This window comes from Antechinus flavipes, chromosome 4 (assembly GCF_016432865.1).
Source record: "Antechinus flavipes isolate AdamAnt ecotype Samford, QLD, Australia chromosome 4, AdamAnt_v2, whole genome shotgun sequence".
Taxonomy (NCBI): domain Eukaryota; kingdom Metazoa; phylum Chordata; class Mammalia; order Dasyuromorphia; family Dasyuridae; genus Antechinus; species Antechinus flavipes.
The window spans coordinates 168,143,192-168,167,453 of NC_067401.1; the positions used below are offsets into that span (position 1 = coordinate 168,143,192).

At 35.1% G+C, this 24,262-nt stretch overlaps 1 protein-coding gene across 4 annotated transcripts in view; it reads left to right on the forward strand.

The window, feature by feature from the left end:
* Nucleotides 1-24,262, forward strand: part of TBC1D16 (TBC1 domain family member 16) — a 114,006-nt gene that overhangs the window by 37,649 nt on the left and 52,095 nt on the right. For all 4 annotated transcript variants that reach the window (XM_051995433.1, XM_051995434.1, XM_051995436.1 and 1 more), the window contains exons 3-4: nucleotides 7,246-7,485; nucleotides 12,317-12,944. In XM_051995433.1, the coding sequence (XP_051851393.1) occupies nucleotides 7,308-7,485; nucleotides 12,317-12,944 (806 nt within the window). In that variant the 5' untranslated portion in view covers nucleotides 7,246-7,307. The remainder of the gene's footprint in view (nucleotides 1-7,245; nucleotides 7,486-12,316; nucleotides 12,945-24,262) is intronic.

The window sequence follows — 24,262 nt, forward strand, 5'->3', positions numbered from 1 at the left end:
CTCATGAGCAAAGAAAAAATAAAGTGATCACTTTTGCTGATGATATGGTTAAGGAATCCTATAGATCCTATAGTTAATTAAGCAATTAATAAATTCAGTAAAGTAGAAGAATATAAAATAAAACTGCAAAATTATCAGCTTTTATATAAATTGCCAATATCAATATGAAAGTCTTTGACTGAAATATCAGCTTTTATGTATATTACTGAACACACCCACCAGGAATTGATAGGGGGAAGCAACAACACACAAAATAATTATAAAATGCACAAAATATTTAGAAGTCCACCAACAGTGATACACATTTTCATATAAATCCAAAATACTTCACAGAAATAAAGAAAAACTTTATTAAAAGTACTAATTGCCATGTTTGATCTGTGCTAGTGTAAAAATAGTATTACCTAAATTAATTAATCGATTAATGCCAAATTACCAAAGAATTATGTTATGGAAGTAGACAGAATACCATTAAAATTTATCTAATGCATCAAGAATCCCAAAGGAAATAATGAAAAAAGGTATAATTGGGAATGTTGGTACATTCCCATATATCCTACTCCTGGGAAGAATTAGTCTGGTGGATCATATGAGCTGTAGTTAAGCCTAAATCCAGTTATGTTTATTCTAAATCTGCACCAGGATAGTGGGCAGATTGGTGGGTTACCAGGCTGCCTAAAGTTGGGCAAACTCTGGCCCAGATCAGAGAAAAAGGGAGTAGTAGTAGTGAAGTAGAAGAAAGGGAGTTGAGAAGGAGCTTAGACCCTGATTACTGTGTTCTTTTGCTTTTCTTTGTTTTTTGGAATTATTTCACTTGTACCTAATTTCTGCCCAACTATTTTAACCCCAACTACTCTTGATTTTTTTTCCTCCAGATGGTTTTGAAAATCATTTCCATGAGAATTACTTGTTCTGGGCTAGTGGGAGCATTTTTAGAAACTGTCAATCAGTGAACATTTATATAGTGCTTACTATATGCTACATGTGCTTTGTGCTCTGTCTTCAGATTATTCACATTCTAATGGGGAAGACAACATATAAATAAATACACAATAAAAGATAGGTAAAGAGAAGATGGAATGTAGTCTTAGGAGAGAGGCACTAGGAAAAAGTCTTCTAGTAAAAATGTCTTATTGATCAGGTCAATAAAATTTATTTAAGCACCTCCTTTGTTCCTTAAGTGTATTAAGTACTAGGGATACAAAAAGAGACAAAAGATAGTTTCTATCTGAATCTACCCACTTAATTAGATTTGAGAATCATCAGTAAAGAGATAATTAAATCCAGTAGGGCTGATGACATCATCAAGTGAAATAAATAATGTGGAGAAGAGGGCCCAGGACAGAATCCTTTTGGACACAGACAACTAGAGAGCATCATGTGAAGGAGAATCCAGCAAAGGAGACAGAAGAAAAAGTCAGTTGGAGAAGCACCAGGACAGAATGGTATCCTAAAACCTAGAAAGAAGGGAGGTTCAAACTAACTGAATTGTTTGATTCCTCTTTGGTTTTGGTTTCCTACCCTGCTTAATCCATTATACTTTATCAGCAGAGCTAAAAATTAGAACTGTATCTCCCCTCAGTTCTTGGGCTCAGAACCATTCATTAACTAAGTTTTTGAAGTTTGTTCCCTACTCAATTTATAGCTAGGTCCTCTTACTTTTGACAGATCCTCTCTTATTTATGACTGCTCTTCTCTATCCTGGAATTGTGTAATGGATGACAGCTGCTAACTGGTAACTATTCTCAGCACTGATTCGGGGGATCTCTTTCTGCCCCAGTGCTTGTCCTGGTGTTCAGTCTTAGCCTTCTTACAGTCCCTTTTAACTTTTTTTTTCTTTCCTGGTCAGAATTTATTCTGGCTCTTTTCTTAGTTTGCTATGGAAAAAAGTTGTCTTGGGCAAAAAATTCTGGCTGTCATATCATTTTGTTTCTGCCTCTTGTGAGTCTAGGTTTATTTTTTAATTTTAAAAATTTTAAAAATAGTACCTTATTCTAATTTTTTGTCTTTGGATATTTGTCCAATTTTTCTTCAAATCTTTGGGCTTAAGTTCTTTTTTTGGTCTCTAATTTTTTCAAGGAATCCTGCCTTTTTGTGTATTATATCTATTATTCTAATATGAGAAATAAATATAGAAGAACCAAAACAGTGCTGCAACCAGATAGAAAATGGGATGTTTGAAGTGGGTTCTTTTTTTTTAAATAGACATTGGGGTTTATAGACTCATTCTATAAGAGGCAGAGGGTAGTGATAAGGTGAGATGAGAGGCTGATGAGATCTTATAGGATGATAAGTTTTATCCTAACTATATGAGCAAAACTACAAAACACTTTCCACACAAAGTCGGCTCTAAACAATTGGAAAAATATTAAGTGCTCTTGGATAGGCCGAATGAATATAATAAAGATGACAATACTATCTAAACCAATCTATATATTTAGTGCTATACCAGACTCCGAAGACATTATTTTAGTGACCTAGAAAAAATAACAATAAAATTCATATGGAAGATAAAAAAGTTACAAATATCTTCCTATGTAGGGATGTAAACAGTTTATTCTTTTTTTTTTTTAAGTTTCATAATTTTCTGTGCCTCTTTTTATTTATTTATTTTTTTAATAACTTTTTATTGATAGAACGCATGCCAGGGTAATTTTTTACAGCATTATCCCTTGCATTCACTTCTGTTCCGATTTTTCCCCTCCCTCCCTCCACCCCTTCCCCCAGATGGCAAGAGTCCTTTACATGTTGAATGGGTTGCAGTATATCCTAGATACAATATATGTGTGCAGAACCGAACAGTTTTCTTGTTGCACAGGGAGAATTGAATTCAGAAGGTATAAATAACCCGGAAGAAAAACAAAAATGCAAGCAATTTATATTCATTTCCCAGTGTTCTTTCTCTGGGTGTAGCTGCTTCTGTCCATCTTTGATCAATTAAGGCTCTCTTTATCGAAGAGATCCACTTCCATCAAACATTCCTCAAACAGTATCATTGTTGAGGTATATAATGATCTCCTGGTTCTGCTCATTTCACTCAGCATCAGTTCATGTAAGTCTCTCCAAGCCTCTCTGTATTCATCCTGCTGGTCATTCCTTACAGAACAATAATATTCCATAACATTCATATACCACAATTTACTCAACCATTCTCCAATTGATGGACATCCTTTCATTTTCCAGCTTCTAACCACTACAAACAGGGTTGCCACAAACATTTTGGCACATACAGGTCCCTTTCCTTTTTTTAGTATCTCTTTGGGGTATAAGCCCAGAAGAAACACTGCTGGATCAAAGGATATGCACAGTTTGATAACTTTTTGAGCATAGTTCCAAATTGCTCTCCAGAATGGCTGGATGTGTTCACAATTCCACCAATAATGTATCAGTATCCCTGTTTTCCCACATCCCCTCCAACATTCCCCATGATCTTTCCCTGTCATTCTAACCAATCTGACAGGTGTGTAGTGGTATCTCAGAGTTGTCTTAATTTGCATTTCTCTGATTAATAATGATTTGGAGCATATTTTCATATGTCTATAAATAGTTTTAATTTCTTCGTCTGAGAATTGTCTTAAACAGTTTATTCTTGCTGAATAACTTGTTTTCTCTTTGTGTGTTTACTTTTTTATGTTTCTCTTTGAGTCTTATGGAATTTTCTGTTTAATACTAGTCTTTTTATCAGGAGTGCTTGAAAAAGTCCTGTAAATCATTGAATGTTTTTTCCCCTGAAGCATTATGCTCAGTTTTTCTGGTTAGGTGATTCTTGGTTATAATTCAAGCTCCTTTACCTTCTGATGACTCCTTTTCTGTATAATCCTGATTGTGATTCCTTAATATTTGAATTGTTACTTTCTGGATGCTTACAGTATGACAGGGCAGTTTTCCTTGATAATTTTTTGAAAGATTCTGGCTAGGATCTCTATTTTATCGTTATTTTCAGGTAGTCCATTACTTCTTAAAATTCTTTTTTCCTCCTCCTGAGGCAGTTGGGGTTAAGTGAGTTGCCCAGGATCACACAGCTAGAAGTGTTAAGTGTCTGAGATCAGATTTGGGTCCTCCCAGTTTAGGGCTATCGCTCCATTCACTGCCACCTGGCTGCCCCTAAAATTTTATCTGTTTTCCAGCTCAGTTGTTTTTCCAATGAAATATTTCAGATTTGGGTTTTTTTTTTCCTATTCTTTTGATTTTGATTCTTGATGTTTCTGAGTAATTAGCTTTTACTTGACCAATTCTAATTTTTTTAATGTATTTAAATACAAAGTAGAAAAAGAAAACATGACAATGTGCATAGTAGAACATGAAAAGATTAAAAATGAAACAGTAAATTTCCATTTCAGAAAAGTGTTATGTAATAATAGAATATATTATGTTCAGAACTGTCTATCTTTTCTTTGCTTCCTTGTAGAGTTGTTATCTGCTCTGCACTTTTTGACACTTTAGTCCCTCCCTCATCTCTCTAACAGGCTGTAGTTAAGCATGGGTATATATTTATGTATATACACATAAATTGTGTGTGTGTGGGTGTATGTGTATACACATATATGTATATATGTAGGTATCTATGCATATACATGTACATAGTCATACACAGACACATTCAGATATCTATGTAAGATTGTACTGCCATTGTTTCTTTCTCTGAAAATAAATATTTTCATCCTTCTTAGGCCTAAGTCTAAGACAGTTTCTAAATCCACCAACTCATCATTTCCAAGGCTTAGCAATATTCCAACTGTCTAGTTGTTTCGAATTGTCTAAAACTATTAACATCGCTGACTTATAATTTCTATATTTTTCTTTTTTGGTTGAATGTCTTTTAAATTTAACTTTGTCTAAATTCTACCCCTGATCATTATGTTTTTGTGTATGTTTCCTATACCTGCTATCTCTTCTACTTTGTTTTGCTTTTTAAAATCACATCACAGTCAACTCTGCCCCCAATATTTCATTAGAACTACATAATTACTAAAGACAATCTTGTTATACTTGTTAGTGTAATTATCTATGTGGGGAATGGTACCTTTGGTCTCAGGTTCTTTTAGTTCTCCCCTCTGGCCTGGAAGGAATCTAAAGAGCCAAGAGTTCCATTTTCCTTATAGCCAGCAGCATCCTTGCCCCACTGCTGGCATATGCCAGGTCTCAGGCAGAACAGCTGAGCCCGGCATTCTTTATCTTCAAAGGTTACCTCAGCCTTCCCAAATCGGATATTGGACGTCTTACGTCCCAACCCAGTTAGCTTTTCTTGCTTGAGTTAAAGAGAACTAGGCTGGAACCTCACACAGGCCAAAGGCTGTCCTGGTATCTTTCTTCATATCTTCTCTCATTTTGTTTGGAGGACAGCTATTCTACCTCAGTTCCTATTTGTGCTTTTGTACCTCCTTTTTAATTTGGTCATTTCTGCTTATTAAAGAGTATTAAATTGATCTCTACTCCTAAAGCAGTGGGTACTGATCCATACTTCTTGCTCCTGGAGCAAGGTCACCAACCTGCCTTGCCAGAGTCTCTGGGTCTGGTTGCTTACTTGCTGTGCTAAGGTCTCTGGAGTTGGTGGCTTGTCTGCTGCACAAAAGCCATCACACCTGGTTGTCCCTGCTCAGCCAAGGCCATCAAGCCTACTGAGTCTTCCAGGACTGTCTACTCACCTGTTTTTCTGGATCAGTGGGATCTGTGTAACTTACTTATATTGGGGTGAGAGGCATTCTCTGGTTTGCCCAAACACAACCTGCTCTGTATGAGCTACCCTTTTACTGGAGTGAGACTTTCCCTGTAGTCCTTTTAAATTATCTTGCTGGAAAATTGTTTCACTCATATTTTTGAAGGTTCTGCTGCTCCAGAATTTGTTTTGAGGCAGGGGGCTTGTTTGGAGGAGATTTTGGAGAGCTCTAGTATTCTCTTCCATTTTTCTTAATTTACAAAGTATTTTTGCACTTCTGTTTTGTATGCATCAATCTTCCTATCTTGTATTATATTTATCTGTATTATATGTTATATCTACTCACACCATCAGATCTTTCTAAGTCTCACAAGGGATTGTCATTTTTGTCTTTGTATCTTTAATACCTTAGTCATAAAATATTTGTTGAAATCGGCAATTGTCTAATTCAGTCACTTCATTTTATAGATGCATAAATTGAGAGAATAAATTCATGGATATAAGCCTAGAAGAGAATGATTTCTATCAACACAACTAAGACAGATGGTTTGGGAGATGATATATGGGAATAAGTAATTTGTTTATGGACATTTGCTTAGCATAAGATGCACATAGAAAATTTCAGTAGAGAGATGCAGCCGAGAAGTATCAGGGCTGGAGATTAAGATAAAAATTTAACTTTTATAGAAGTGATACTTTGAAAATGGATGAGATTCCTGAGAGAAGAAAAAGAGGAACAAGAAGCCAAATACTAAGGTTTGAAGAAAGTTTACAATTAATATACAATTTACAGTAATCATCAGAGTTAAAAGACATCAGAGGTTGTGTAGTATAACCCACTTAATGGCAGTTCATTCTACATACCCAACAAATAATCCATTTAGTTTCCCCAGCAAGACCACTGTCTCAAGAAGTAGGCCATTTACTTTTGGACAAATCTTATTGTTAGGGTATGGGAGGAGGAAGAGAATCATGTGTGAATAATGGAAGAGTGATTATTGAGGTATAAAAACCAACATCATATAATATATTTAATAGTTTCAAAATAGAAGAGTTACTTGTTTGCGAGGTTGGTATAAAATAAAAGCAAATACCTGACAAAGACAGTTACAACAAATGGAAAACCTAGTAATTTTGTGGGTTCTATCTTTAAATAAAATGTCTTCATCTGTGATTAGCTTTTATCCAGGAAAGGAAAAATACAGATCTGGTTCATGGAAACCTTATTAATAGACAGCCTTAATCTTAAAAACTAATGCTCTTGTATTGAAGAGAGCCATCTGCACTCAGAGTGGACTGTGGGGATTGAGTATGGATCCCAATGTAGCATATTCACTTTTGTTTGCATTTTTTCCTTTTTGATCTAATTTTTTTTCTTGTACAGCATAATTATGGAAATATTTATAGAAGAATTACACATATTTAACATTGGATTACTTGCCCTCTGGGGGCAGGGAGGAGAACAATTTAAATACAAGATTTTGCAAGAGTGAATATTGAAAATTATCTATGCATATATTTTGAAAATAAAATGCTTTAACAAAAAAGTCTAATTATTTTACTGTTCTCTGTGATTCTTACTGAGGTAGATCTTTTACTTGGCACTGGTTCTGGATTGAAGCTCGTGGATAATGGAAACATTCCCCTGGCAATGTCTCTTGGGCGACTCCTCCGACGAGCCTCCTCAAAAGCCTCTGACCTCTTGACCCTCAACCCCAGTGGCAGCAGTGGCCCTCCCTCAGTACTGGATGGAGAGATCATCTACTCAAAGAACAATGTCTGTGTCCACCCCCTGCAAGTTCTGCAGGGCCTTGGGGAGCACCACCCAGGTAAGGTGGTAGAAGAGAGAAACTGAGTGTGAATGGGCAAGTCATGGATTAAAAACTTTTATCAAAGTTCTAATCCTTCCTTGGGTGTATTAGTTTGCTGTATGACCTCAAGACAGTGACATCTCTTAATACTTCAGTTTTTTCTTCTGTAAAAATGGAGTTGAAAAAACCTGCAGTTTCAGTTGATAGCATACTGAAGTAGGAGTCAGTACACCTGAGTTCCATGCTTATTGCCTTTTTGATCAAGTCACTAAACCTTTTTTAGATCTGGTTTCCCAATCTGTAAAACAACACAGATAATCTAATTCCTCTCGACTCTTTTAGCTCTATTAAAAACTGTCTAACCCATTTACTTTCTCTTCTGTCAAGAGATTGATTAAATCCAAGAACAGTAAGGAAATCCAATATCACTAATCCTATCCCACTACCTCTGGGTATGACTACATTTAAATCTATTTACTTTGTTTATGTTTATTTTCCTTATATATAGATGTGTACTTGCTATTTTCCCTAATAGATGGTATATATGAATCATATACAACTTGCTTATTTTTATAAAAACATAATTTTTGACATGTAGCATGTTATTCTTTACAGTATTTTTGTGTTATACATTCTTTTGTTTTACATTGTATCTTTTGTATAATCTGTGATATAGATGGACAACTTATACCTGAATTCATTACATTAATATCTTGAGAGAGGGAAAGTAAGGTCACTTGCCTTTGAGAACAGTAACTTTTCTTTCTTTTCTTTTTTTTTATAGCTTTTTATTGACAGAACATGCATGGGTAATTTTCCAACATTGACCCTTGCAATCACCTCTGCTCCAACTTTTCCCTTTCTTCCCTTGACCTTCTCCCCTAGATGGCAGGCAGTCTCATACATGTTAAACATGTTAAAGTATATCTAAAATACAATATATGTGTACATATTTTTACAGTTCTCTTGTTGCACAAGAAAAATCGGATTTAGAAATGTAAAAATAACCTGGGAAGAAAAACAAAAATGCAAGCAGTCCACACTCATTTCCTACTGTTCTTTTGCTGGGTGTAGCTGGTTCTGTTCATCACTGATCAATTGGATCTGAATTGGATCCTTTCATTGCCGAAGATAGCCACTTCCATCAGAATTGATCCTCATGTAGTATTGTTGTTGAAGTGTATAATGATCTCCTGGTTCTGCTCATTTCACTCAGCATCAGTTCATGTAAGTCTCTCCAAGCCTCTCTGTATTCATCCTGCTGGTCATTTCTTATAGAACAATAATATTCCATAACATTCTTATACCATAATTTACTCAGCCATTCTCCAATTGATGCGTATCCATTCAATTTCCAGTTTCTAGCCACTATGAAAAGGGCTCCCACAAACATTTTTGCACATACAGGTCCTTTTCCCTTCTTTAATATCTCTTTGGGATGTAAGCCCAGGAGTAAGTAATACTGCTGGATCAAAGGGTATGCACAGTTTGATAACTTTTTGAGCATAGTTCCAAATTGTTCTCCAGAATGGTTGGCTCCGTTCACAACTCCACCAACAATGCATCAGGGATAGTAACTTTTCCATGCAGACCTATTAGTTAGGACAAAAAAAATACTACTCCAATAAAAGAATTTTATGGCCTCTCCTTCCCCCAAATGGGCTAGTCACATAGCAGGAAGAGAGGGATAAATAATCAATTGCTTATTTACTTCATTGATATTCTCACAATGTCGAGAGAACATTAGAAATGATCCTAATTTGTGACAGTACACAGAAATTAAGATGTGTAGGCATGAATGGGTTGTATTTTGTTGCCTTGGAGGGTATTACCCACATTAATGAGAACCCATATCTGATGGAAACTAAATAGTCCTGAATTCTAGCCTTTCTAGTTCCTTTTCAATCCTGTTATCTTTGGTTTGCCTCCTAGGTTGTATCATCTGCAACTCAGAAGAGTTTAGAAGATTTAGAAGTAGGCAGTTAGAGAATATAGATGGGGCACAGGTGTGTATTGCATATAAAAGACAGTAACTAAAAATATAAAATTAAGAGGTGAGAGAAAGAGAAAGATGGAATGGTATCTTGGTGGACACCAAGAATTCCACCTTGAAATTATCTGCCATGAAAGAGATTTAAAAAAAAAAAAAGCTTTAATAGTAGAGGGGAAGAAGGAGAGTGGACAAGAACTTTATTCTCTCTCATCAGAATTGACTCAAATTGAAAATAACATATGTTACACCATGTGTTTCTTACCCTGCAAGAAAGTCAGAGGGTATTTAACAGTACCACTACAAGGCATGTATCCCAAGATAATTGACAAAATAATATCAATATGCATTTGAAAGGGCAGAAGGTCTAGACTCTCAGGAAGAAGTAATGAAATAATGTTTGAATGAAGGGGATATAAAACTATACCTTTACCTTAGACTTAACATTAAAGTACTGGTTTATGTTTTGTTACTGGTTTAAAAAGAAAAAGAAAATCACTATCATTGTATGACATAAGAGCATGAATTGGCTTTGGTCACTAAAAGAAAAATTCATCTATGATCTAACACTTTCTATTATAAACTCAGATAAACAGCCTGCCTACAAAGAATCAAGATAAAAAGAGAACAAGACTAGGTATAATTTAAAATAGCTATCAGCAAAATCCTTAACTCAATGAGGGATAAAAGTAATCATAAAAAAAATTACTTTTTTCTATGATTACTTAATTTTGACCATTAAATTTAATTGCTTGAATAAAATCGGTCAAGACAATTAGAATAATGGTAGAGTGGAGGAGATATTTTTGTCATATCACTAATGAAAGTTGAATCCAAAATATTCACTACACAAATGTAGTGTTATATAAAGACCCATTCCCAAAAGAATGGTCTTTTAAAAAAAGAATTATAAATTATCACATGAAAACAATAAGAGAAATAAATGCACTTTATACAACTGCCATTTCACTTCATACTTTACGAATTGTTAAAAGTGAAGAAAAGATAGAAATAAGCTTATTGAAGGAAATTTAGGAAAACAGGCATAGCCTGCTGATGTACCATTAGTATAGCTGCTAAATAATCCCTATAATTCTGGATTTAAATTTGGAAATTTTGGAGAAAAGTCTAACCACCAAGGAAATCAAAGATAGACACAATATATGCCAAAATATTCATAGCAGCACTCTTTTTGCTTGATAAGAACTTAGAAACAAAGTGTCCATCATTTGGGAAATGGAAAAACTGGCCTATGAATGCAATATAATGAAATGACAAATGAGAAATTCTGAAGAACATGAGATTTAAATAAGTAAATATAGAGTGAGATAAGGAGAAGCAAGAGAACAATATACATTGTGAATGTGATTGAAAAAAATCATTAAAAGGAAGTTGAACTCTCAATAATGGAAAATTCAATGAGGTATATTAAAGAGAATGAAATATACTTTCCTTCTCATTGCAGAAAGATAGAGGTCTACTAAGAGAAGAATTAGTTATCAGACATGGTCTTTATGTCACATATTTGCTTAATTGCTTCTCTTTGTTACAAAGGAAAGTTCAGTTTGGAAGGAAACAAGAAGTGATTGATTTAATGACCAAAAAAAATCAGTAAAATATATGGTAAAATAAAGGGTTTGACTAGATAACCTTTTGAGGTATGAATCCCATGATGTTACCTAGTCATGTTACCCTTCCAACTCTAAAGTTAATGATCCTTAACTTGCTGAAGGCTCCTGAGTAACTTAAATTGTGGTGTGTTGATTCATATTTGTAACTGTCCATTTGTGCTATTACTTTGTAGTTGCCTTAAAAAAAAATGCTCCCTTTCCCCTAGGGTTTTTTTTCCCCCTAGGGGAAAAGCTAGAATAAATCGTATCACTTAAGAACTTTTTTTTTTTTAACATGATGAGCCACATCTTACTAGCCACATAGTATATGTTGGTATATTAACGCAGTATTATAAGTAGTGATACAAAAGATCTTCAGATATGCTTTTTTTTATATGACCAATGCTCATCTTCTGTGAAATAAGAATAAGACTAAATCTACTGTACTGTGTACACTTATGCAAGTCACTTAACATTAGTCTTAATATCCATATTTAGTTTAATAATAACAATAACACTTATACCTCATTGGATTATTGAGAGAATAAGATGGTATAAGTGCCTTCTGTGATGTAAAAAAAGATTATTATTTAGCAGCTCCACCAATGGTATATCAGTATGCCACGCTTGTATTTCTAAAGAGCATTTTCTGTTCTGTTTTTACAAAACTAATAAATTACTAGGCTTTATAAATCTATAAAAGCTCCCTGACATTTTCTTTATCTGTTCTTCTACCCAAGGTATAGGGCATTTGTATAGAATGATCCCATAGGGCAGGCTTGCATGTTGCTGTGCTAGTGGTCAGGGTTCCTTTATTTGAAAAAACCTGAATAGGGATATCACTGAGTATGAAATATGATGAATGCTTTTTGTATCATTCAATTATTTTATTTAAAATATGTATAAGAAAAGGTTTGGCAATTGCCAATGCTGTAAAATTACCCATGCATATAACTTGTAAATAAAAAGCTATAATAAATAAATTAAAAAACAAAATATGTGTAAGTACTGATGCCTTTTCAAGCTATGAATATGTGAACTTTGTTTCATTTACCATAACTACAATAAATCATATCACTTTTAAATTTTATTTTTTACAATGAGCCACATCATACTAGCCACATAGTATGCTGGTATAATTGTTAACACAGTGTTACACATAAGTAGTGATATAAAGGATCTTCAGATGTGCTTTTTACTATTGCTCTAGCTCACTGTAATCTTGATTTATGCTTTTACTTTCTCAAAGGTTATTTGTGCTTATACATGGAAAAGGATGAACTTCTGGGGACCACACTTATCCTTGCTTGGGTCCCTAACTCCAGGATCCAGAGGCAAGATGAAGAAGCTCTGCGCTACATCACCCCAGAAAGCTCCCCTGTGCGCAAGGCCCCCAGCAAACGAGGCCGTCATGCTCAAGGTTCTGGAGAGCCACATCAGCCCTTGCCCGTGGAACAAAGGTACCCTTTGACCCCTAAAGATGAGGACATCTTGGTGGTAGCCCAGAGTTTCCAAGATACCGTCCACATCAATTCCTCATTAGAAGATGGGGAAAAGCTATCCCAAGGTTTGAGGACAGACAGTCCTATCCAAGCTACACAGCCTGTCCATAGTGACTCAGGAATCTTATCTACTGTCAGTTCTCAGGATGAGCCAAATAGGTCTGAATTGTCAGTGGATGAATCAGAGGAGGGACCAGAGTTGAGGCCAGAGCCTGGAGAAGAGGAAGGCTCCTTAGAGCTCTCTGCTGATGATGTGAGCAGGGATAGTACTTTTGATTCTGATTCTGATGCCTTTTCTTCACCTTTCTGCCTCTCACCAATAAGTGAAGCCCTTGCAGAAAGTAGCAGTTCTGTTTTCCTGGATAATGAAAACAGGTGAGTTGTTTGAATTCTGTTCTTTATATATTTTATATTTTTAATTTTTTAATTTTATATATTTTTTATTTTCCCCAGTTACACAGAAATTTTTTTGGTTTATATTTTTTGTATTTTTTGTTTTTTTGCTTTTACATCCTTATGAGGATATATGAGAAAAATCAAAACAAGTGAAAAACCACGAGAGAAAAAAAAAAAACAGAAGAAATCAACATAGCATATGTTAATTTACATTCAGTCACCATAGTTCTGTCTGGATGTGTGGGTAGTGTTTTCCATTTAGTTTATCAGGATTGTCTTGTATCACTGAACTGCTGAAAAGTTTGTCCTCGGTGAACAATCTTGTTGTTGCTGTTTATGTTTTCCTAGTTCTTCTTGTTTTTCTCAGCAGCCTTTTATGTAAATCTTTCCAGGCCTTTCTAAAATCATCCTGTTCATCATTTTTTTTTTTTTAAGAACAATAATATTCCATTACTTTCACATGCCATTCCCCAATTGATGGACATCCACTCATTTTCCAATTCTTTATCACCATAAAAAGAAGTTTATGTACAATAATTTATTTATAGCAGTTCTTTTTGTGGCAGCTAAAAATTGGAAATCAAAGGGAAATCAATTAGGGAATGCCTAAAAAAGCTGAGGTATATGATTGTAATGGAATATTTTTGTTTTGTAAGAAATGATAAGCAGAATGATTTCAGTGAAACCTGGAAAGTCTTATTTGAACTGATACACATAGTGAAGTGAACAGAACCAGGGGGACTGTTATACATAGTACCAGTGAAGAACTGAATGACGTGGCTATTCTCAGCATTACAGTGATCCAAGACAATCCCAAAGGAAAAATGAAACATACTATTTATCTCCAAAGAAAGCACTGATATTAATTGAATATAGACTAAAACTGCTTTTTTAAATTTTACTTTTCTTTTATAAAAATAATCAATATGGAAATGTTTTTACATTATTGCTCATGGATAACCTACATCTGATTGTGACAGAGGAGGGAAGTTGGAGGGAGGCATAGAATTTAGAATGCAAAACAAAATCAGTCTGGCTGATTTGTCTAAATCCAGGTTGGATCAGTTTGGAAGCATGATCAAAGCCCACTTATGGGGTTCTTCTGTGTTGTAATATAATAATAAGGTTGGAATATAGTCCTTAAAGATCTTATTTCCCTACTTGAGGCTGGCTAGATATGAAAAATTATACCTGGTTAGGTATAATTGTAATATGAATGTATCACAGAATTTAAATGGCAGAAATTAAACCAACTTGCCATAGTATAAAGTATCACTATGTTTTCAGATTTGTTTTTTGTTAGAACACAAGTAAACTTGATCTAATTTTGTTACATTAGTAATGTAAAGTGGCCATCATTGATCTTCAGCAAGATGGTGGCCTTGTGTGCCAGGGGATATTCTCCAATACTTTTCTACTATTTGTAATATTCTCTAATATTTGTGATAGTTGACTAATTATCCACTATAGTCCCCCTTATTCCAGATACAGTCTGAAAGAAACAAGAAAAGGATAGAAACAGATTTGTGGAGAAGTTTGTAGGCAAACACATTGCTTGGCTAATGGTTTTCTTCCATTTTTGTTGTTGTTCACTCATTTGACCTTATTTGAGATTTTCTTGGGAAAGATACTGTAATGGTCTTCCTTTTGCAGTGACTTGCCCCAGTTAGTGTCTGAGGCCATATTTGAACTCCTCAGGAAGATGGGTGTTCCTGACTCCAGGCCTAGTAGGTTTCCCCTGATAGCTTTTCTGAATGAATTTGACCTTAAAACATTTTAAGGCTTAAAACCCTAGTGATGCTAACATACAAATTCTATTGAATTCTATTGAAAAGTACTTTTGATTTTACATTTGAATATTTTACATTTTTACAAATTTCATATTTTAGAAGAAATTGTTTTATTTATTGAAAGTATCTTTAAATATTTTTATTGATTCTTAAAAAAAAAAAAAATCATGGTCAGGCAACTCTGAACTATTCCTCTCCATCTCTATTTCAATTGAATTTTCTTATTTGGTAAAGAAATTGAATTAAGCAAAAATGAATCAAAACATTCTACCACTTTTAAATAGGAAGTGGAACAATGCATTATTGTCAGTCATCCAAAGTAACCACTAATTTCTGCATAGATCACTTGTTCCTCTTGCTTCTTCTTCATGATTATGGTCATTGTGGTGATTGTATTCATTGTTCTTGTGGTTCTGATCTGCATCCATTCATATGTTCCCAAGTTTGTTTGAATTCTGTATACTTATTACCCTTAGGTCACAATATTCCATTTCAGTAATAAACTGCATTTTGTTCATTGCCACAGAGACCATGTTTAGGTTTATTGATTTGTATAGTATTTCCTTCTCTGCTATCATAAAAATAGCTTGGATTAAAACATAACTTTTAGTAGATTTCTGTAAGATTGCTCTCATGATGATACTGTTAGGACAGTAGCATCTCAAAACCAAGTATTTTGCATATTTGTGTAAGGGCTATAAGAACCCAGTATATTAAGCATTGTATTTGGAACTACCTTTTAAAAATTACATAGTATTGTTTCATTTTATATTTTCCACTGAGTAGTCTTTTTTCCTCCTTGCTGGGGGGTCACATAGCTAATAAGTGACTAAGGCTACATTTGGAACTTAAGAAGGAGCCTTCTGACTCTAGGCCTGACACATAATTTATTGTACTACCAAGTCTTCCCCATCCTTTGATGTATTCCCATCATTATCATTACTTTGCTTCCAATTTCTTGCTGACCCAAAAAAGTATTATTAGGAATGTTTTTGTGTATATGGAATCTTTTTTTATTTGTCAAAGAAATTAAAACTTGCTAAATTTAATTAACCAAACTTTACTTAAAAAAAACAAACTTTGAAAATGAGGCACAAAATATGAAATAGAGATTTCAAATGAAGGACTGGAGCAGATTTTACTATGCTGCCAATGAATTAAATGAACTAAAAGGGTAGGAGAACCAATCAAGATTTCAGATAAGAATAACCTGAATGTAATCAAAGCTAAGCTTTGAAACTAAATTTGCTTAAAGCCACCATGAATAATAAAAAAATAAGAAAAATAATCAAGAGACTGAATAAAATTTTAGAAAAATTAGAGATGATATATCTCTGATAATTATTGAATGGGAATAAAAAGGAATTTACATAGTTCAGCTGTGTTATCACAAAAATTGACTATGTTTTTGAATCCTCTCCAGAAATACAAAGTATATCCAGCAGTACAAAGAATATCATTTATTGATCATAATGCAACAAAATTATAATGAATACATTAATTACCTGATCTAATGGCCTTCTTCTCCTTGACTTGTGTGCATTATTGGACATTGTCAGTTACCCTCTTCTCTTCAATACTCTTGATAATTTTTTATGACAATTCTCTTCTACCTATCTAATTATTATTCCTTAATATCCTATGCTAGATTTTCTTCAGTCGCTTTGGTTCTCCTCTTTTTCTCCCTTTGTATTGTACCACTTGATAATCTCATCAGCTCCCATGAATTCAGTTTTCTTTGTATTGAGTCTCCTTATCCATTCCTAACCTCTCAACTGACCTCCATTCTTGCATCCCCACTTGATTATTAGACATCTTGGAAGTCTAAATCTAACATGACCAAAACTGAACTCATTATCTTTACCATAAAACTCTCTCCTCTTCCTGACTTCCCTATTAATGTACCGCCATCAGTCATATGCTCACCTAGGTAGCCTCAACTCCTCACTCACCCTTTGTTTCCATGTAGGAAACATGTTTAGCCATGTTGGCTAAAGTCCCAAGGTGGGGTTTTAGCTATGATGTGAAGAAAGCCAAGAGCTAAGGAAGGAGAGAGTTCCAAGTATGGGGGTGAGCCTATGAAAATACTGGAACCAAGAGAATGTTCAAGGAACAGCAAAAAGGCCAGTTATCACAGTACATTGAAATCACTTTTCCTGGTCTTCTTTCTAGTGCCTTCCCTCTGTTAGCCATCTCCAATTTATCTCAACTATGTGTTTGTGTGGTTGCTTACTTGTTGCCTTTCCCCATTTAATTGAATATTACTTACTTGGGAAAAATGAGAAGTGATTTGATGGGAGAGTAATTTTCACAGGAATTTTTTGGAGGAAGGAACCAACAGCTGGTTAGGGAATAGGAGTGGTTTCATGTAGATAGCAGTGTATTTGCTGAACCTTAAAAACAACAGGAAGTTTTGAGGAAAGTACACAACTGGTATGACTATGGGAAATGGAGTGACATGTATGAAGAATAGCATGGTCAATCTGACCAGATTGTACACAAAAAAGAGCAGTGTACAACTAAGCTAGATACATAGAAAATTTCAGTTACATTTTAAAAGCTTTCTAATGAGCAAAATCACCTAGAATAAAAAGGGAGGTGGAAGGAAAAAGGAACAAGCTTTTATAAAATTAAATTAAAATTGCTTGGAAATTTGTCAGATAATTAAGCAAAAATTCGAAAAGGTAAACATGGAGTCAAATATATTAGGAGGGTTGTCTTTTTTTTTTCTATTTAAAGTTTACTTCTCAATAGCTTGTTAAAAAATTGTCTTCAGAAGAGGACTATGAGGATATTGAAACAGTAACAAAATCATTTTCTCTGTCTTTGAAAGAAGGAAGGTCAGATTCTCTCCTGGGAATTTCATTTCTGCCATTGCAAAATATTTGAGAGGACAACCAGGTTGATTCCTTTGGGGGAATCTTGATGCAACTTTAGCCAATGTGTTGCATTTTAACTTTGTAAGGTACTACCCAAGGGGCTGATCTATAAATTAGCTCTTTTATAGAATTCTTTTGAGGAAAAAGGAGAGCAGGAGCAATAGTAGCAGTACCAGAGTTGATAAGGAGGATCAGGGGACCACCTTGATGGTATCCTGCTCCCCCGTCCCTGCTTTATCAGTAGTCCTAGGCTACATAGTTGCCTTCACCTGTTCTACAACAGATGCAGTCACAGAAAACAGGGAATTTTGTAATGTTTCAGGAGTAGCTAAGCTGTTCCTAATGGTCCCTAGGGGATCCGAAAGGAAATTGAGAATTTATATTCTGCCTCCTAGGATCTTTGGCATTTCTATTGCAATGCCACCCAATACCTGATGAAATCACTCTTGAAAGTTTTGCAGGGAGGCAAATAGTGACATGTTTTTCATATTTTCTTTGGAATTTTTATCTGTATCCTTTTATAGTATTCTGCCCTATTAACCTTACCATTTCCTGAAAAATAACCATAAAGGGCATCTTTCTTTTTGTCTTTTCCAAGTTTTAAGAACCTGAAAATATGTTTTCTCTGGCAGGCAAATATTAGAAATCAGTTCAAAAAATGTAGTATCTTTCTGGGTACTGCAGCTTTGCCATATACTAGCAAAAATAAAAATAATAAAAACTCTATGTACGATGGTGCTTACGCTTGTGGCAAATGCCATAACTAAGATATGAAAGAAGGGCTGTATAAGTTCTTCATTAGTGGGAGAGGATATATACACACACCGTGTTTCCCCGATAATAAGACACTGTCTTATTATTTTTTTTGGACAGAAAAACACTAGAGGGCTTATTTTCAGGGGAAGGCTTATTTTAATGAACATTGACAGCAATTTTAATAAACAGGTAAATGTGAACAAAAAAAAGTACCTTTATTCAATAATGATCATGTCATCTTCTTCAACAACATCGTCATAAGTGTCCATAACCCTGAATTCCGTCCTGGATGTCTTGCGCCTCTATTTCCTTCAGAAGAAGTGGACCCAATCTGTCATGTCCAGCAATATAGCTCTCTTTAAATGAACATGTCTTATCCAGGTAACCTGCTCGTAGTGCCTTGGTGACACAGCTTTCAGTAATTTTATCCCATGACTTCTTCACCCAAGTCACGACTTCTTGCAGACAGGGCTTCACAAAGTTTCCACGCTGATTTCTTTCCATTCTATTTTCAATGTAGTCATTGACTTCCATGCGCAAATGGTCCTTGAATGGCTTGTTTATTGCAATATCAAGGGTCTAGAGATAGACAGTCATTCCTGCAGGAATCATTACTTGATCTATTCTTCTCTTTGCAAGGAAGTTCTTCATTTCTTTAGCGCGGGAAGTGCTGGCTGAATCCCAGATTATCAGACCTCTTTGGTTACCTCGCATAACAAGTGGCAGCATTAAATCAACCCACTTTCTTATAACAGCTTGTGTATACCAGGCTTTTTCGGTTTCAAGAACATAATGCCTAATACAAGTTCAATCTTATCTTTCTTGCCCTTACTGATGATTAGAGGTGTGGCTTTCTTTCCGTCCAAACGAATTGCCAAAACACAGGTGACCCATGCAGACAGAATAATAAAATTATGACCATCAGTCCTTCTTTTCACTCCATCATGCCCCTCAATAATGTTTTAACCTCATTATGCTCCCTGAGGGCTCCTTCTATCCTCCATGATGCCCCCTGAGTTCTTCTTTTATCCTCCATCATGCCCCCTCACTCCCACTTACATACCGGGTTTTTATGTTGTCCTGCCTCAGCTCTTCTCCACGGCACTGCTCTCAATGGCACCAGCAAGCAAATCACTGGGGAAGAGCAGGATGACGCGCTCACTGCTGCAGCTCTGATTGGATGCAGCTCGGAGCGTGGCGTGCGTTTCACGGTGGGGGACAGTGCCTACAGAGGGTACCATAATGTAGCGTGTAGCGCAGGGGATCACCTTCACTACAGTAGCAATCTCAATAGGGCTTATATATATATATATATATATATATATTTTAATTTTATTTAATAATAACTTTATATTGACAGAATCCATGCCAGGATAATTTTTTTTACAACATTATCCCTTGCACTCACTTCTGTTCTGATTTTTCCCCTCCCTCCCTCTACCCCCTTCCCTAGATGGCAAGCAGTCCTATATATGTTAGATATGTTGCAGTATATCCTAGATACAATATATCTTTGCAGAACCAAACAGTTCTCTTGTTGCACAAGGAGAATTGGATTCAGAAGGTAAAAATAACCTGGAAAGAAAAACAAAAATGCAAATAGTTCACATTCGTTTCCCAGCGTTCTTTCTTTGGGTGTAGCTGCTTCTGGCCATCATTTATCAATTGAAACTCAGTTAGGTCTCTTTATCAAAGAAATCCACTTCCATCAGAATACATCCTCATACAGTATCATTGTCGAAGTGTATAATGATCTCCTGGTCCTGCTCATATCACTTAGCATCAGTTCATATCAGTCTCTCCAAGCCTCTCTGTATTCATCCTGCTGGTCATTTCTTACAGAACGATAATATTCCATAACATTCATATGCCACAATTTACCCAGCTATTCTCCAATTGATGGGCATCCATTCAATTTCCAATTTCTAGCCACTACAAACAGGGCTGCCACAAACATTTTGGCACATACAGGTCCCTTTCCTTTCTTTATTATTTCTTTGGGGTATAAGCCCAGCAGTAGCACTGCTGGATCAAAAGGTATGCACAGTTTGGGCATAATTCCAGATTGCTGGGAGAGGATATATATTAAGTTGGAAGGGAATCAGGAAGATCTTTGTGACAGAGGAAAGGGTGGTAGAAAAACTTTTTAAAACTGTGTTTTGAAAGATGGTTAGAATTCTGAAAAAGCTGAGGAGTAGGAGGAGGGTACCTTCCAGACAAAAGCACAAATCAAAGTATGTGATGGATGTGTTAGGAGGCAATAAGAATAGTTTAGAGTGTGTGCAGTGTTATACTGGTAAATATTTTAACTCTCATTTTGAAAATGTATGTATAGCACTGCGACATATTTAACTTGTGTAGGACTGCTTGCCATCTGGGGGAGGAGGTGAAGGGAGGGAGGGGAAAAGTTGGAACAGAAGTGAGTGCAAGGGATAATGTAAAAAAAATTACCCAGGCATGGGCTCTGTCAATAAAAAGTTATAAAAAATAAAAATAAAAAAAAATCATCAGCAAAACAAAAATCAAATCCTGATTTATACTATTTGCTGAAAAGTATAAAAGCTCACACTGAAAAATGTAGTTCTTCAACTGGCTTTAGCACACACCTAAATGTAATCCATATGGAGGGAAAATAATCCAGTAAAAATAACTTGATACCTTATTAAACAGGGACTTAGACAATTTGAACCTAAACTTAATTTGAGATGTAGTGAATAATCAGTGAGTTTTTAAAGTTTTTAAAGGGAGAAGTGACTTAATTGGAATTGTGCTTTAGGGAGAAAAACGGCTTTTTGAAAGCTGTGTGCATGGTTGGATTCTTTGGGTGTTAGTGCCCACATGACCTTCTATCCCCTTTTTTACCTTATCTGAGAAGAGAATGGCAGAATTAGCACTTCAGAGATTTAAAGTTTATCTCTTGCTATCTGAGAAGAAATGCTTCTTCCCAAAGTGATTTTGAGGAAAAGATGTTCCACTCAAGAGGGAGTCATCAGGCCAGGAAATGTCATAGGAGAAGAGTTATGTTAAATCTTTTCTTTTTTAAAGAAAAAAAAATAAGTTAATTGCTGCCTTTTGCTTTTATATCACACATAGGTTTATACTTGTCTGGCATTGAAATCAACCTCCATTGAAAACAGTCCATCAAAAACAACCAATATAGTGTTAATACCTGATAGTATGTGCAACATTTTGACCCTGAAGTACCCATCAGTACCCTTAGCTAAGAGAGGTGTTTCTTTTCTTTTATAGATATCTTGGTTTTACATCATCAAAATTTAGCCTTCTCTGTCCCCCTAGACAGCCATATCATTTAAAAAAAAATTTAAAAGAAAAAATTAGCAAAACTAATGTCAAAAATATATCCAATGTTTCAGATACATGGACTTCCTACCTCTGCAAGGGAATGTGGAGAGGTATCTTTTCATCTTTTCTAGATTGTTTTTATAGTAATTCTTTTGTTTATTTCACTTTGATTCAGTTTATGTAAGTCATTTAATAAATGCTCCTCTGTTGTATTGCTCATCTTCAATTGTTTACATCACAGTACTGTTTCATTGCAGTCAGGTACCAGTTCCCTAGATCCTAAAGATTTCTTCATTTTTCTATTTTTTTTGAGAAGTGTTGTGTTTCTTTATTTGATTAAGATTATTCTGTCACTGTTTGGTTTCCTTTCAGTAGTGCTTTCATTACATTATTGTAGTTATTATGTCTATATTCTCTGGATTCTACTTACATTCAGCATCAGTTCATACAAATATTTTCATGTTTCTTCATTTATCATTTTGTGCTGCATTGCATTCCATTATTTTTATATACCATTACGACTCTTCTGTTGGTAAATCAACAAGTCAAGTCAGCAACCATTGTACTATGTGTTGGACATTGTGGTAAAGGTACTTAAGACAGACCAAAAGACAGTACCTGCTCTCAAGGAGCTCACAGTCTACCAGAGAGAGAGCATGAAAGGCAATTTATATACAAGATATATACAGGCTAAATCAGAGCTCATCCCAAAGAGAAGGCATTAGCATTAAAAGGAATCTAGAGACACATCTTTTAAAAGATTTTAGTTGGGATTTGAAGGAAGTTAAGAGACAGATAAGAAAAGAACATTCACAACAGTGAAAATGGGTGAAGTGGGATAGTGGAAAATCTTGTGTGAGGCACAGCCAGGAAGCCATTGTCACTGCATTAATTCTGCATTATCACTGGATGAAAGGAAAGGGGCAAGGTATAAGAAGATGGGAGAGAGAAGAGGAAGCCAAGTTAGGAAGGGCTTTAAATGCCACCAATAAGATTTTATTTTATCTAATCCCGAAAGTTATAGGGAACCCTTGAAGTTTATTGAAGAGGGAATTGACACAATCATACCTGCACTTTAGGAAGATCAATTTGGTGGCTCAGTGGAGTATGCACTAAATTGGGGCTTCTTTTTCACCCAAGAAATTTTTTATGTGACTCCAGGTATATATTATATATATAAGAGTTGTACTTAAATCTTTTGGTATGCATTTTATATAATTTTTGGTATACATTAATTTACCATTTACTAAAGATAGAAACAACTTCGCACATTAATGATATGGATATGTTTTATTTTACATATTTGATACCTTTTTACTGCAGCCACCCCATATTCATTCCCATGGTTTATGAAGCTTTGCACTAAATAAGCACCCATTTTGTTCTTAAAAGGTTATATAATGATTATATTAAGAGATAACAATTATATTGTTTTATATATTTTTATTTGATGTTTTATTTAGTGATTTGCCATCCTTATTTTTAAAATTTTCTCATCCTTTGACTACATAAGGGGGAAATATTTGAAAGATTAGATAGAAGTAATACAGTATGTCCTAACAGGTGCACCTGGAAATATTTTACAGGAATCAGGGTCAAAGTTGAAGGCAGTATAAGAAGAGAGGATATATAAAGGCAAAAATGCAAAGGCTCTTGTAGTTCTTGTAGTAAACTTATATAAAGCTGTAAAAGAACTATTTGTAGGAATTAGGGGATTGAAATGGAAAATTGTTGAAGATATCAGAATTTGTCTTGCTTTCTGTAAATATTTAAACACCGGGAAGGTTATTTTTGGTAGTTAAGCTTGCTCTCTGTGATTGGCAAGTTTCCAAGTTTCTATGAAAGAGTATCAAGTGATACTATGTTAAGTCCACATCGCCCTAAAGATGAGAGTGTTAACTGTTACGTAGGCTGTGATTTTATTTTTGTCTTCACCCTCCACTAACAGAATTTTTTTTTTTGGGGGGGGAAGGGGAAGGGGTAGAGCTACTCTGCTCCAGCTTCTCTATAGCTGAGAAGCAGGTAGCCATAAATTTGAGATTTGGTGACTTCTCTGGATGTTCCATTTTATACTTTTAGAAATGTCTTTATCAAGACCAAAAAAATTGGTCTCTACCAGAGACCTTATATTATGAAAGTTAAGATTATATATCCTTATTCATACCTGGTCAGTTTCCTTAAACTATTTAACAATGTGTCTTTGTTTAGATCCAGGTCTTAGATTCTTTGTTATTTGCTAGAGGAAATTAGTTGGTTACTTTTTGCTTTTATGGCACCATAAATTTCTCTTTCCACTTTGCTTTATGTATTCCATGTTATCCATTTTATTCTGTATCTTGGAGAAGATGGCAGGTAGGGAAAGTTATCTTAAGAGAAAAAAAATTCAGTGCCAATGGAATGCTTCATTCATTCATTGCAATTCTTGAGTGCCCAGCAGATGGCAGGCTACTCCAAGAACAGACTGAGGACTGCTCCTGGACTGCTGAGTCAACCACCTCTTCCCTCTATTTGCCTCTTTGACAAACCACTTTGTTCTTCCATCTCCTCTGAATTAGCAGCAAAGTCCAGA